The sequence below is a fragment of the Punica granatum genome, chromosome 1 (assembly GCF_007655135.1).
Source record: "Punica granatum isolate Tunisia-2019 chromosome 1, ASM765513v2, whole genome shotgun sequence".
NCBI lineage: Eukaryota > Viridiplantae > Streptophyta > Magnoliopsida > Myrtales > Lythraceae > Punica > Punica granatum.
Genome location: NC_045127.1, coordinates 50,348,432 through 50,363,442, shown reverse-complemented (window position 1 = coordinate 50,363,442; position 15,011 = coordinate 50,348,432). Strand labels below are relative to the sequence as shown.

General features: G+C 36.7%; 1 protein-coding gene across 1 annotated transcript; it reads right to left on the bottom strand.

Annotated features, from left to right (window-relative positions):
- Positions 1–6,220: 6,220 nt before the first annotated feature.
- Positions 6,221–8,195, bottom strand: LOC116192842 (dof zinc finger protein DOF4.6-like). Its single transcript, XM_031521513.1, has 2 exons — positions 7,980–8,195; positions 6,221–7,455 (listed from the first exon to the last, which is right to left on the bottom strand). The coding sequence occupies exons 1-2, from the start codon at positions 8,001–8,003 to the stop codon at positions 6,529–6,531; spliced, it is 951 nt and encodes a 316-aa protein (XP_031377373.1). The 5' UTR covers positions 8,004–8,195; the 3' UTR covers positions 6,221–6,528.
- Between the last annotated feature and the right edge of the window lie 6,816 nt (positions 8,196–15,011).

The window sequence follows — 15,011 nt, the reverse complement described above, 5'->3', positions numbered from 1 at the left end:
GTCCTTGGACCCAATTTCATCTCAAGATGACTATATGTCCATGTCGCGATCAGCTGGCTATCACCAGCTAATTCATTAATAAGTTCGTGAGCTAAAACTATGACTCTTGAACGTATATCATGTATCGGTGGCATAAACATGCTAAGGGTATCACACCGGTTCATTTTGATTGAGACTATAATTCAGTAATTTTGTCGAATATGCGCAATTGGTAAAAACGAGTTGTCCTTGTACCCTAACTGCTTTTTTCCCCGCTTAATTTGGCTGAATTTACTTGTACCTAAAGTGGGGACTCGGAATGATAATTGAGAACATGCATGATCACAATTGAAAGGACAACAAAAGGGCAAATTATAGTATGTACACATCAACTAATGCACCCCTAAGTTTGTGTTTCCCGGCTTTGGTTCGGAGTAGATAGATGATATTAGCAACCTGGTGCAAAAATTTAATAAGTACAATTTCAGCTCTCTACATTTGGTCGAATGTTTAATTTCCTCATTATTATTTTTTTGTTCAATTTTTTCTATTGTTTCCATAATTTTCACTAAAATGATTATTATTTTGTATCATTATTGTTGTTGTTATTATTATTATTATTAAGAAAAATGAGATATATATATATATATAATTATTGGTCAACCAAATCTATATATTATATATAATTGATGCGGCGTTCACCATATACACTATTTGTTCAAAAATTCAAAATGAGGGCTTCTTATTTACCAACTGTTCGTATGCTTAATATTTCCATAACTCCACTAAAATGATTATTATTTGAATCATCATCATCATCATCATTATTGGTAAACCAAATAGGATAATTGCTGGGGAGATTATTATTGTTGTTGTTATTATTATTATTAATATTATATATTTTTATAATAAAATCTATATATCTAGAAATAATTATTATTAAGTCAAATGGGATAATTGCGAAGAAATTATTATTTTTAATTTAGGCATTAATTAAAAATTATTAACAAAGTAAGAATAAACAACTATTATAACCAGTTATGGATTGATATTTTTTTTTTATCATCACTAAAGTCAAATCTCGTGCAATGCGCCAGGACCTAGTTTACATTCTCCCATAATAAGGAATTGAGGTTGTTAATGAATGTTATTCCAGCCTAAGGGTGCAAAAATAGAAGTCGGAAGGTTCCGACTAATTTATTTCAAGTTGGATCTACCCATTATAATAAAGCTCTTTCATGGTAGATTTTTTTTTTATTCACAAGACCCGAATTCACGTCGATAATTTTTCACTTTCAATTGTCATGGATTGGAAACATAAATTTTCTTTTTTAAAGAAAGTTATACAAAAAATAAATGAATAACTAGCCACTTCATCCGCTCGTTGCGCGAAAGTGTTATTCGTGGCCGAAATTTTTATAATTTATTATAGAATCTTTAAAAATATTGATTAGTTTGTAAATATAGAATTAACTCTTTAATTATCCTAAAAAATGTTAAATTCATCATGTTAGATTTACTCTATTAAATACTTTATTTAAATAAAATTAATATTATTCACCTAAAAAGCATTAATTTATATATTTTATAAATAAGATTAGATCGTAGAAATAAAATTATTTTAGTCAAAGTAATTAATTAATACCTTTTAGTTTAAAAAATATTAATTTTTAATATCGAAATTGTAGAAAATATTTATATTTATATCCTTTATATAATAATAAGTTACTCATAAAACTTAAATGTTTTCAATTTTAAGTAAATTTAGTAAAAGCATAAGCTAAATTTATTCCATTCATTTAATGAATTTTTAGATATATAAAATCTTTTAACATCATTTTTAATTTCTCAGTATATTTAATATTAACATAGAGCTTGTGATAGTTTTTTAATATTCCAAACCTCCTTACAATTTCAATTATGTAACTAATTACTTGAGTGCAAAAATTTTAAAAAAAATATTTTCCTATCCTTTTTAAACTGAAAAAAATCATATTTGTAGTTTCAAGAATATAATTAACAATTTGTAGAATTGAAAATTAGAAAAGGAAATAATTTTAATTAAGCAAATTTCAAATATATATTTATCACTAAATTGTACAGACTCTTAGATCAATTCACTTATATTATTTTTCATATATTTTTAAGTGTATTTAATGTTGGTATAAAAATTTTTAAAAGTTCATAGATATTCTATGTTTACTCGTTGCATCGAGAATTGGAAAATGGTAATAATTTTATTAAATTGAATTGATATTAATATATTATCGTTATAAATCAATTTATATATTTGTGCATTAATTATTAAAGCATTAAAGAGGGTAGAGAAGATTAGCGAAATTGAGGTAATTAATAGAGAGCTAAGAGCTTAACATACGACACCACTTGTTAATCATAGGATGACACATGGCATAGCTTTATTAAACCCGTCTTTTCGTTTCGCTATTTAATATATATATATATATAATTGCATAAAAAAAATGAAAAAGGCGTGGAAGGAGGCCGTGATTAGGGGTGGCGCCACCCTGTATTCGATCCAAACATCCACCAGTTATTATGCCCTCTGAGTGGGTTACAGCAAAAGAAACGTAATCGAATAATCGAACCCTCTCTTCTCTTCCCTTCCTCCCTCAAAGCCAAAAAAGTAAACCAAAAAGAGAGCTGACCGCTCCATGAAATTATATTTGTTCATACGATAGGGATTGAATCAAAGGAGCTACCAAGAAGTGGGGCATTCGAATCATGACGAAAGGTCAGTCTCTTGAATAGTCAAATAATCCTACCTTCTATTCGATCGAGAGCTCTTGCCCCCAAAACATATACAACGTCGAGCTATTTGCTAAAGATGGTAGGAAAGTATTAGTGAAATCGTAAAAAAAAATGAGCAATCAAATGACGACTCTCGCGTGTATGAAAATTTATGTCCGATCTTAGGTGTACTAAGCCTCAGTACTGTTAGGGACTGATCCAACCGTTACGTTAAAAGGTCCCGGAACTATATAGGCGCAAGGCCAAAAGACCAGTCAAACGTAGGAGATGATTAAGATTGGTTTTAGATGAATCCTTTCAGTGCATTTAAGAAGTTTCATTGACTGAAAGACAGTGGGAATCATTACTGACCGACATGCAATTAATCCACTAACATTCGATATTGTTCATTTCCTTTTGTATGGTCAGTGGGGTTGGGACGCTGTCGCAGAGTGCCCTCATGAACAAACATGGAACTCAAAAGGAAAAAGTTAACTGAGGGTAATGTGGGCAAGTGTGGTCCAGCACTTGGATATATAGGATATAGGAGTAATTAGCGATCAAATCCATAATATTTGACTCAATAAGTTCAAGCTCGAGTTGATAAGCGAGCCGATTCCACTCCAACTCGAGCCTGACAATCAATTTTTGAGCTTTAGTTCCGGATTAGAGTATATACTCTTGCCAGTTGATAAGGGGAGAGAGAGAGAGAGAGAGAGAGTCTAAAAGACATCCGTTCGAGCTTCAAGCTGCGATCAAATATTACAAAAAGATATAATCAGTCGAGCTTAAGCCGGTTTTATATCGCGAGTCTGCAATGAGTTTGAGGTTCACATTGTAGTAATTGTGCTTGCAGCGACTATGTATCTACTAAACTAAATGCAATTATAACTGGAGTTAAGCTATCCTCTATTCTTCTACTTTTAATTTGTGCTCTTGCTCTGGGTTTTTTAGACTTCCAAATTCTACATTAATCAGGACATTTAATTTTAGAAGAAACCTTATTTGATGATTTCGATTCTCATGTGATAATTAAGTACTGAACCTTGAGTCGAGAAAGAAGACTTCTTTCTCATTTCTTGAATTCAAATGAAGCACGGAAATGTCTAAAGCTCTGTCGCAATAAATTAGTTGAAATACCAATCGAGAATGTAATGCCATGTCAAGAGCAAGAAGCATTTAATTCGTTAAGCTATCGTAGAGACCGTGAATTCGCATTATCATAAGTACACGAGACTTTCTCTCTCATTGCTTTTGACGGAAATTTTTCTTGTAGTGCATGTCCCATTCAAAAGTTAGAGCAGGAACACTTGCATTAAGATTGAACACTACATATATACATATATATACACCTTATATACATGCAGAGATATAAGCAGCCTTTTTTTTTTCCCAAGAAAAATGTAAATTTCTAAGGTAAAGTATAATAGTTTGGGAGGGGGGAGGATTGGGTCGCATGTGAACGAGGGGGGGTGAAAAAGTAAGGCGAAGGGACGACTTATTAAGATCCAGATGGATGGGAAGTTAGTGGGAAGTATAATGTCTCTCTCTCTCTCTTCGTCGCACACTTGCCGAGGGGAATGTTTTTGTGGGCCCCCCATAACAATACTCCCGACATAAAAAAAAAAAAATGGCACCTGGGAGGAAGGGTCTTTATACAGGGCGATAAGGCACCGTTCCAAACAAAAAGATATTAGGTTGGATCATAAGCTTATGTGTTGTTTTATTTTGATTTATTTCATTTCGTTATATTAAATTTATGTGTCTTTCTTATTGTCGAAATATAAAAAGAGGCGCCTGTGTCTGATTTTTCCCTCATAAGTCTCTTCTCAATTAATTTTTTTTTTTGGTTACAATAATTATTATTTTCCATTTATTAAAAAAAGGAAAACATGGTATGGAAGTAAAATAATTTTATTTTTCTCTGATTATAAAGAAGACATGTGACGTAATATTACGAATGAAATCAAATTTGAAATTTTTTTAGTGAAATAGGAGTCAAAACCTGAACAAATTCGAAATCTTTAAATTGCTAAACGATAGCGTATATCACTGTATTAATCATTTTCTTGAATTGAAGCAAAATGATTTCAATCAATTATTATCATCGAAGGTGAAGCGCAGTGATACATAACTTCAACTGATATTTGTGAAACTATTTGTCTTCCTTAATTAGTTATTAGTTATCAACGACTACACATAAGCATATACAATATGTTCTCTCTCCCCCCTCGAATTAAAGTATTTTCACTTCAGATACAGAACTCAGCAGGTGAGCTTTTGGTCGTGGCAGGTTCATTTTCCTTTTACTACTGCACAGCCCCTAAATCAACCTTCACGCAATGCGGCATCATCAATTTCTCAAATACGTCTGATCTACTTTCTCACAAGAATTAAGTGAGCATACAGAACGATACTCAGAATCGATCTTCTCACATGGGAGAAGCTCGGGTCATCCTTGGCTAGACCTAAAACAACCTAACTAGTTAAGGCAATTTTATGTATAAATGCTTAATCGTCTTGCAATCACGAAAGAAAGAGCTCCCCTTCATTGAAAGGCTGCCAATTAGTTTTTCCCTATGCCGATCATCAAATAACGAGCATGATTGTGGCAGACTAATTAACTTTTCCTTGATTAAACGGGATAATATATAATCGCGCGCCCATCATGAAGAGTCACGATTTGTATTATTAACAATAGATTACGAAATTTTCGGGCGGATCTCATTACGGGGGAAGCAAAATTCAATCATCAATGATTGGAGGTGAACTGGCTAATGTGAGAAAGATAGGGTTTCTGATCTTTTTACCTGGGCTTTCTTCTCTAAGCTACGTGCAGCTTCTTCACGAAAGTGTACTTCCATGTTGGCTTGTCATAACAAGTACTATAAACGAGACACCACCCCCACTTTAAAGGCAGCTTAAGAGAGGAATGGAAAGAGAGAGAAGTGATTCAAAATAAAGCCATACTGCAGGAGAAGCTTCACAAAATTATATAATATATGATATGTGTGTGTATGTGTGTGTATATGTCATTTGAACTTTCATATATATTTCCCAAATGTTGCACCCTCAATAATTCCCTTCACTGTCCAAAGCCCCTAATTGGAGTGCCCCAATAAATAAAACTGGGCTGCCCCTCTGCTCTAACTAGTTTCTAATGGAAGGGGAAAAAAAGAAGATGAAACTTCTTTATGGCCCCATAGAAAAAAGTTCATCATCACTTCCCTTTACTTTCTTGCGCTCCAATTTAAAATTGAGCTCAGTTGATAAACTAGCTAGCTGCCTTCTTTTATATATCCATCCATATGTTGAGATAACCATGATTTGAATCGAAACAGCGGGAAAAATATTCTTCCGGGGCAAAATTAATAAGGGAGGACTTCTGAATTTTAGGGTTAGAGATGGAACTTTAAGAATGGCAGCTCATCATATCCCTGAGCTAGCATTTCAATTCCTAACATGTTCCATTATGAATGACAAAGATGCAATATTGATAAACAAAATATACATATGCATATATATATAGACACAGAACCACATAGAGAGATCAGAAGAAACACATATTGAGCCTATCTGTTAGCATCCAACAAAATCCATCAACACCCATCAAAGAGGAAGGGAAGAAAAAGAACCTCGTGATCATATCAAAAAAGGGGGGAAAAAGTGAACTAAAAACCCAATAAAAAGTAAGAAAGGAAAAAAAAATAAATACCCAAATAATATTTAATTACTCTTTTCTTCTTCTTCTTCTTCTTCTTCTTCTTTTTTTTAAGTTTTATGAACTTAATTGACTGATCTTTACCATGATCCTCCACCCAAAATTCCACTCCAAAACCCATTAGGATGATGATGATGATCTGATGCTTGTTGTTGCTGCTGGTGTTGATGATTATCTCCTGATCTATTGTCCTGGTGATGCTCCACTGAATCATTGGTTTGTTTTAATTCCTCAAAGGGAAAGAGAAGCCTCCCACCTCCATTGTCCATATTACCAGCACTGTCCTGTAGGGCACTCCGGAACCCTCCTCCCATCCCGTCGAGCGAGAACCCAAGCCCAGAGGCAGGCTTCATGTCCTGAAATCCCGGGAACAGTCCGTGAGGTGGCGGCGGAGTGTAGACACCGCTGGGGTCATGAGAGACCGAGAGCGGCATAGACATGAACGAGCTCAGCAGCCCTTTCGAGTTCAAGAGCTCCAGGGACGACCCGAGGCTGAGATCTTGACCTTGACCCTTGCTAGGGTTTTGACCGTTACACATGGCGGCGGCGGTGGCAGCAGAGGAGGATGAAACCCTCATCTTAGAGGCTGACATCATGTGGTGGGGATCGAGGAGGGGGTTGATCATTGGTGGCGGGGCCGAGGAAGATGAGGTTGATGTGGACGTGGATGAGGTGGAGCAGGCAGAGGAGGAGGGGCGGCCCTTGTTCTTGCGGGAGCCTCCGCCAACGGGGATGTTGCGGAGGGAGCCGCCCTCGGTCCAGTAGCGGCGGCAGGTCTTGCAGAAGTAGCGGGGCTGAGTGAGGCTGTAGTTGTTATAGTAGCAGAACTTGGTGTTGGTGGAGTTACACCGAGGGCAATTTAGGGCTTGCTCCTTCTGCGGCCGGGGCTTCCTCTCCACGCCATTACTATTGCCAGTACTAGTGCTGCCGCTCTGTTTCGGAGCACATAAGGTTGTCGTGTTCGGGATCGGGACTACGATTTCCTCTAACGGCTTCACCACAATCTCCTGATGAGGACAGGGCAGAGAGGACAAGAGAAATGGCCAAACAAATGTGTCCATAACAATCATCAGGACTATCAAAAACATCATAGTGAAAACAAACAAGAGAACAAGAACAAAGGGTAGAATGAATTAGCTACTTTTTAGGATTCTCATGGCTTGCATCATCAAAGGGCAGTTGAATTTAAAGATTACATACATACATACACACACACCTACATATAAATATATATACATATATATTGAAATTTTTTCTGGGTTCTTTTGCTTTATTAGAAAATTATAAAAAGTAAAAGGTAAAGTTTGAAGAGATATATAGATCAGTTGGTATGCTTTGCAGTGCTGTGGACATCAACACACACATAAATTAAGGAAAAACATCATATGTATGCATTTCTTTTGTCTTTGGGGGAAAAAAAGTGCAATTAAACAAAATAAGACTCATGATTTCTCAAGATGGGGAAGCAATTGAAGTTACATACATAAGTTCATCAGATCAAGTACAGAACAAGGAAGGGAGAGATCTTCACCTGTGGCCACTGAGCTGTGTCCATGGATGGAGAAGACGAAGAAGAAGATGATCAGCTGAATTGGAACTTTGGAGCTCCTTAGCTTCACAAACACAGTGGAAGAGATGGAGAGAGAGAGAGACTGGGGAGACTTCTGAGAAAGATGAAGAGAGAGAGAGAGAGAGAGAGAGAGAGAGTTCTGCAGGAAAAGAGAATGTTGAAGACTGTGTAGACCTTCTTTTATGTGTGTGCATTATTTTGTCTGTGGGGATATAGAGAGAGAGAGAGAGAGAGAGAGAGGAAATTCTTGTTCTGCCCTAATATAATATAATTATAATTAATTCAAATTGAGAGAATGTTTTGTGCATTAAATCTTCCAGCTAGTGAGAAATTTAGATTAGATTAGATGTACCTACTGTGGGATTATTAATTGTTATAATTTTGAACACATTGGCCATGGACATGATCTACTTTACATATTCACCTTTGTCTTCACACTGTCGTCGATTATTTCGGCACCTCGTTCGCGGTTAAGGATAAAAGACATATAATATACCCTCGAACACACTATCGACATTCATAACAAGACTTGTTAAAGACATAATACTGCCAGCAGTCTAGATTACATATATTAATTGTTAGAACTAATTGTTTGGATGAATATTTTCAAGTATTTAAATAAAAAGAAATAATTTAATCAACGTGAGTTTTCAGCTGATTTGACATTTATTCTCGATCTTAAGTAAGATTTTAAATTTAAGCACTGTGTACGGAGAAAATTTATGATTACAAGACTTTTATCCTTTAGCGGATCCACCCTATTCAAACTTGAATTAATCATAGGATTTATATAGTTTCTAGGTATCATATGATGCAGAAAAAAAAAAGTGATTTTAAGCTTCCCAATTAACAATTATATGAATAGTCTGATGCATATATGTCCAAATAATTCGAGCGTTCATATAATTAACGCGTATTAATATACAAAGATCGTGTCGATGTATCATCGAGATATTAGATGTGCGACTGTAAAAGCCAGCCCTTGTTTATTAATAACTATTCATAATGCACAACTTCTGACTCCAAGATAAATCTAAGAGCTCCATTTACACCATCAGACATATTACTATGATGACCTGCTCCCCTTTTTTATACTTGACAAATAGACCTCAAGATCTATTGCGTAAGTATAACTGATAAACAAAATCAGACTTATTACATATAACTTATCAGCTTGTGCAATATGTATTCGATACATAATGCGTGGGGGGATACAGCAAGAACCTAACCGAAAATCAATATGATTGGAACTTTGTAGATCAATGGAGGTAGAATGTCATTACATCGAATCCTATTTCCCAAATTATTATATATAAGATATATATATATAAACTTCATCGACTTTATTTCTTTTTTTTTATCGACTTTATTTCTGATCGAACACATTTGTTTACTTTTTGTTTTTGTTAGTTTTGCTTTTTTAGTTAGGACACTTGCCAACTTTTACGATTAATATATCAATTTGCACTTTCTGTTACACTATCAATCAAGCTGCGCATTCATGAATCTCAAAGGTCCTCCATTGCTGTACTCTCTACGGTCCCTTTCCACTAAAATTGTTCTCTTTATTTCCTGAATAAATAAATAAATAAATGAAAGTCTATTTTCTCTTTTGATTTTCTAATTATTTAATTACCATCTGTGATAGAGCCAACCACATGGATATATATAGCATAATATATATATATATATAAGTCCATATATATTCGTAATATATAGATGCATACATACATCCATGTACGCAACATTTGATGAGTAACTAAAAAATATATATATATATATATATATACACACACACTCACATTTGTGTGTGTGTATTGGAAGCATGCACGATTGACATGTACGCCGCAGCCCCAGTGATCAGTACATACACTCTTCGCACTTAAGCTTCGACCCCATGATCCCGACCTAATTGGCTGATACGTGGCACGTTAGTGGGCCCGCCTCTGGTCTCCAGGATCACACGGCTGCCGGTGTCTTCATCACCCCGGTGGAGTCCACTCGGAGAGCTAAACCCATCAGCACGTGGCACGTGGACCTCTCCCTGTGAGAGGGGTTATTATATTATGCCCACATGATCTGGAACATTGTTCTACTCATCGTCATCATCATCGTGTATATGGCCTTCTTGCACCAGCTAGCCGGTGATCAAAATCAACGGTCCAATCTTGCTAGAGGGATTATACAGGCCGCATGCACACGTGGAGGAAATCCAGTGGCTTGAGTCCATCATGACACATCATTAAGCATGCACCAAACACTGGGACATATCGATGGCTCTTCTCTGCTTGTGAGAGCAGATGGACGGGAATGCCCTTGTATTTGTGTAAACTCTTCAGGTCAGTCCTTCTGCTTTTTGTTGTTTTGTGGCTACAATGCTAATAATTGTGCTTCCTCGTATTAAATCTGGAGAAATATATGTTCAGAAATGTCTACTAGCTAAACGCTACGTGCATGTGTGAGACGACTTGATCGGGAAAATATGTTCTCATCATTTTCCCGTACATGCAAGTACGTAGTTATACGATGATGATAATAAGAGCATCAATCTTGCAATCAACGTCCTGTAGAGTATATGCCGTTTTAAGTGTTGACACAAAGCTATTCGTCAAGATTGGAGCGATGACTACAAGATCGCAATTTTTCCAAGATGGAAGTTGGTGATTATTTTTCCGGAGGAGCCTTTAGAGGAGGGGGATGTGAGATTTTAATATAATCACTATCGTCTAATTTAAAAAGTTATTCCAGTATTTTGAATTTACACTTAGATGACATGAGAGTTTTTTTCGATAGAAATTTTTTTTTTGTGGCGGACATTACTTTCGCAATTCATGGAGATAAAATTTTAATTACATAAGAGTTTTCGATATAATATATACCATAATTTATGTTCTAAACTATTAATATTTTAGATATGCTGTGTTTTAATTACTTATTACTAAATACTACGCTCATGCAAGGATTGGATTATTTTTCAAGGCCCCAAAACGAATGGAATTTAATTAAATAGAGGATAAATGCATATGTTCGATATATCGAACATGCTTTCTGATATTATATGATATTCTGACATGAGTAATTGAGCACAACCATATAATTTTTTCCATGAAAGGAGGCCGAAGCCTATAAAGAAATTAAATTACACAAAACTGGATGTTGGCCCTAGTGATATTGCTAAAAAAAGGTTCTTAAGTACTAATTTTATGGGTCTCCCTTATAACCCAAGAAAGAAGAAGAAGAAGGAGGAGGAGGAGGAGGTTCTGAAGATACTGTAGTGGAGAATAAAAATGACGAATTTCTCAATAAAGATATGAAGGGACTTCTGTGCAAGTCATAACCATATCTAACTTAAAAGATACGAAATTTCATATTAAGTTCCTTTTTCTTTACGTACGTTTCTTAATGAAATCGTAAATGAGTAGATATATATGTATCTTTTTAAATGAATGTTTTTGAGAAGAATTGAAGGGAAATTAAAGAATTAGACATGTATTTGTTGTTAGAGGTCGTAGTCGTCGTAACAAAGTAGAAAGCACTACACAGAGGAAGTGACAAAATTCTATATATTAGTTAGCAGTAAAGCAGCAACGCTAGTGCGAAAGAGTTCATATATAAAATATATAACACATATATATGCATATGCGTTTAATGTAGCAAAATCAAACCAAACATATATATATATATATATATATAGCAGCAGCGAATGGACGCCGTCAGACGTGGGGGCAATTTCTTCGTTTTTCCTTTGGTTTGGTCCCATGCCCAACTCACCTGCCTTCTACGATTAGCTACCATTAGACCCCGTTACCAGGGCCTTCTCCAACGATCGATTGATGAAAACCATGAGATTGTTGAAACTCCCCGGTTGTATATATTAATCCATAGTCGAAAATCATCACACCTATTATACAAGTCCTAGGGTCGGGCCCATCGACTGAATTATAGGAGATAAATGAGGCCGAATGATACAATCACGGGTGAACCTTTGCTGATTCTTAACCCCACCTGCTTCGAGGACCGACCATATATCCGAATGTCGTTGCTCAGGTTTATGAAGTATTAATACTTGTTTGACTTTCATGACCGTTGTAAGCAAGCTATTTTTTTTTTTTTTTGCTAACTCGGGGTGTCCAGATTTCGCCCGACTAATTTTCGGGGCTCTATGAAGCCCCGGTGGCACAGAGCGGATAATCACGCAAAAAAGGTTCCAGTGGCCCCAAAGGGATTCGAACCCGAAATCATGTGCAAATTTAGACGCACCTTAACGACTAAGCTAAATTCCTTGGGGTTTGTAAGCAAGTTACCTAACATAAACCATTCCATGCAGATATATAGCGTTTGGCAAGTCGAATAGTAAAAGACTAAAATGCATATTATAGGATCAATGGAAGCTAGTTGATGTTTAGTACTACTTGAGTCAAATATATCCAGTGCTAATTAATCAAGATTATAAGCAAACCACATATGTCGTAATAAGGTGTATAGTGCTCTTCGATCTCTTTGTATGTCGACATGCTCGTATCAATCCCCAGCTTTTGGGACGTACTAAGCAAGAACTTATGAAACATGCACTAGCAAAAGAAAGACCTAATTGACGACCCATCCGGCTGGCAACTTGGATTTTGTAACAGTATTTTTTGGCAAGGAAGGTCCACTTCCTTAACTTTACAAAACATGTCCGAAAATTTTTTTAAAAAGAAAAACTTAATTAATGTTTTTTTTATTTACACACACTTGATATCATAAAGTTCAATAAATTTTTGACTAATTTAGACTCAAGTAGAGTCAGTTCACTGATAAGTAAAGTTCTTTTAATCGTAGTTTTTTTAACGTAATTCTAACTTAAAACCTTAATTAAATAAAAATATCGAACGACTTGAATCAATTCATGTTGAGATCATTAATGAATGTCTTAAAAGCACATCTTCTTGGAAAGACATTGGTTAATCGTCGGATAGTATATTATGTCTAATGAATGGTTTCGTTTTTATAATTTTCTAATTGTTCCAAGGTCTTATAACTTGAATTAATCAAATTCAACTTTTCTTGTTCTATGTCAGAGTACCCATTCACTCGAAACTATTATGTTTCGATTTCCACTTTCCATAAACGAGTCCGGGCTTTTTCCAGCTGTTCAATCGCCCCCCACGTAATTCTTCTGAATTTCGAATAGTATTCAAGATCCTTTGTTTTCGATCATCTAATATATCGCTTAATGAAAGTAGATTATCTTTTGATTCATTTCAAAACTTCTATAATCCCTTCCCGAATTACTTAATTAGGACCGCAAATATGGAATGTGAAGGAGAGAGAGAACTGAAGGAGAGATTAGAAATGGATGTGATAGGAAGAAGGGGGAATGGGCGGTGGGCGGTGGGTGGTGGGGGAGGTGGAAATACGCGACCCGGGCCCACTACACAAAGCATATTTGCGCATGCCTCCAATCCGAAAGATCCTGCCTATGCAAGTAAGGAATCGATCCACAGCCGTCTGATTTGGCAGATTCCCCTCTCCCTCTTCCCCCCCTTTTCCCGCCTACCCCGTGGGGATGACGTCACGTGATTGGCACCCACCCTTGACGTGGATCGCATGTGCCCTACCCTAGTGCGCCCCCCGTCAGCATTAAAACAATCACCCCCAACCCCCCTCCCCCCCCGGGCGTAATAACCCCCGACTTTGCCGATCAATCCATGTTACCCTCGCTCAACGCATGGTCGTCTCATAATATGCGAGTCGTGTTTGCTGTTCCTTATAGTGTAATACTTAAGTCGCGTAATTACTCTGCATATTCGTGCCATAGGCACTGTATTATCAAGAAAAGTCCCGAATCGACAATCGATGGTTCAGAGACTCTCCAACTAGTAATGTGGTGGTTCTTGACGATTGAGGCCCCTTGTGTTGCTTGAAGGGGTTGATTGGATGTAACGCAAACGACGATTAATATATAATATGTAATCATCGCTATATGGTATACCCATAATAAGTGCATATTTTTTTCTATTTGGGCGACTTGTGTCCGACAAAGTCAATGGGCAAGTCAAAGAATGAGTATTTTACGATGCTACAGTGTGGATTGGTTTAGTGATAAGATGGTTCCGAGCCTTCTGCCGTAGGATTGGTGGTGAGTGCTTTATGGACGCGGATGGGAAGATTTTAGTGGGACCCACTAAATCTCAGATGAGTTGCACTGTCCACCCAAAGTCCTATTTAACCATATTGAGCGGAGGAGCCCAAAGTACACAAATTTGGTGGTATTCCTTTCACTTTATTCATTTATTGTAATAATTTTGTTTCATCGTTAGTTATAAAATTCAAATAAAATAATATATATAAAAAAAAGGGCACGGTAATTGGGTGCGACATGTGGCTTAATTTGTGTGATTAATTTGTACTTGTATAGTTTCAATTAAGGCGGATTTCTAGATTAGAAATTTCTGAGAGGGTCGGTGGGCCCGTGGTCGCTTTAGGCCTAAAGCCTGTGGCCCACCTTCCGGGGAGATCACATCCGCCGCATGCCCCCCCCCCCCCCCACCCCACAAAGTCCTATTGCTGATATCCGAACTTGCTCTCCTTGCGGGACATATATCGATTTATTAGGTGATCGTAAAGAAGTTCTGTGCAATCCGAAAGTCCGATAATTATATATCACCAGAACATATAAAGTTGTGAGACACATGAATCTGAAGTTCGGTTGCTCGATGGTGCTCACGCCCAGAAGTCTCAACCGTGATGTGTGATAGTAAAGAGATCCGCGATGTCGAGTCCAGCAGGATGCTGACTGGTCCCTGTCCTCGTACTTGTTTTTGAGTGTCAATCGCTGTAGCATCTCCATCTGGATATTGGCACGTATCTTCCAATCCAAACCGACCCCCTGCATCCTCTATTGGGCCGTTGTGGCCCATACCTTTCATTCTGGGGGCCCAATCGAAGGTCCTAATAGACTCAAATTGCGGAAGTGGACTAAATGTGGGCCTTTGCTGGGCCAACCGTACA

Bases quoted from the DNA above. Each gene is read 5' to 3' on its own strand.
- LOC116192842 (XM_031521513.1), bottom strand. From the start codon at position 8,003: ATGGACACAGCTCAGTGGCCACAG. The intron at 7,456-7,979 runs GTGAAGATCTCT...TGTCCTCATCAG, and splicing joins ACACAGCTCAGTGGCCACAG to GAGATTGTGGTGAAGCCGTT.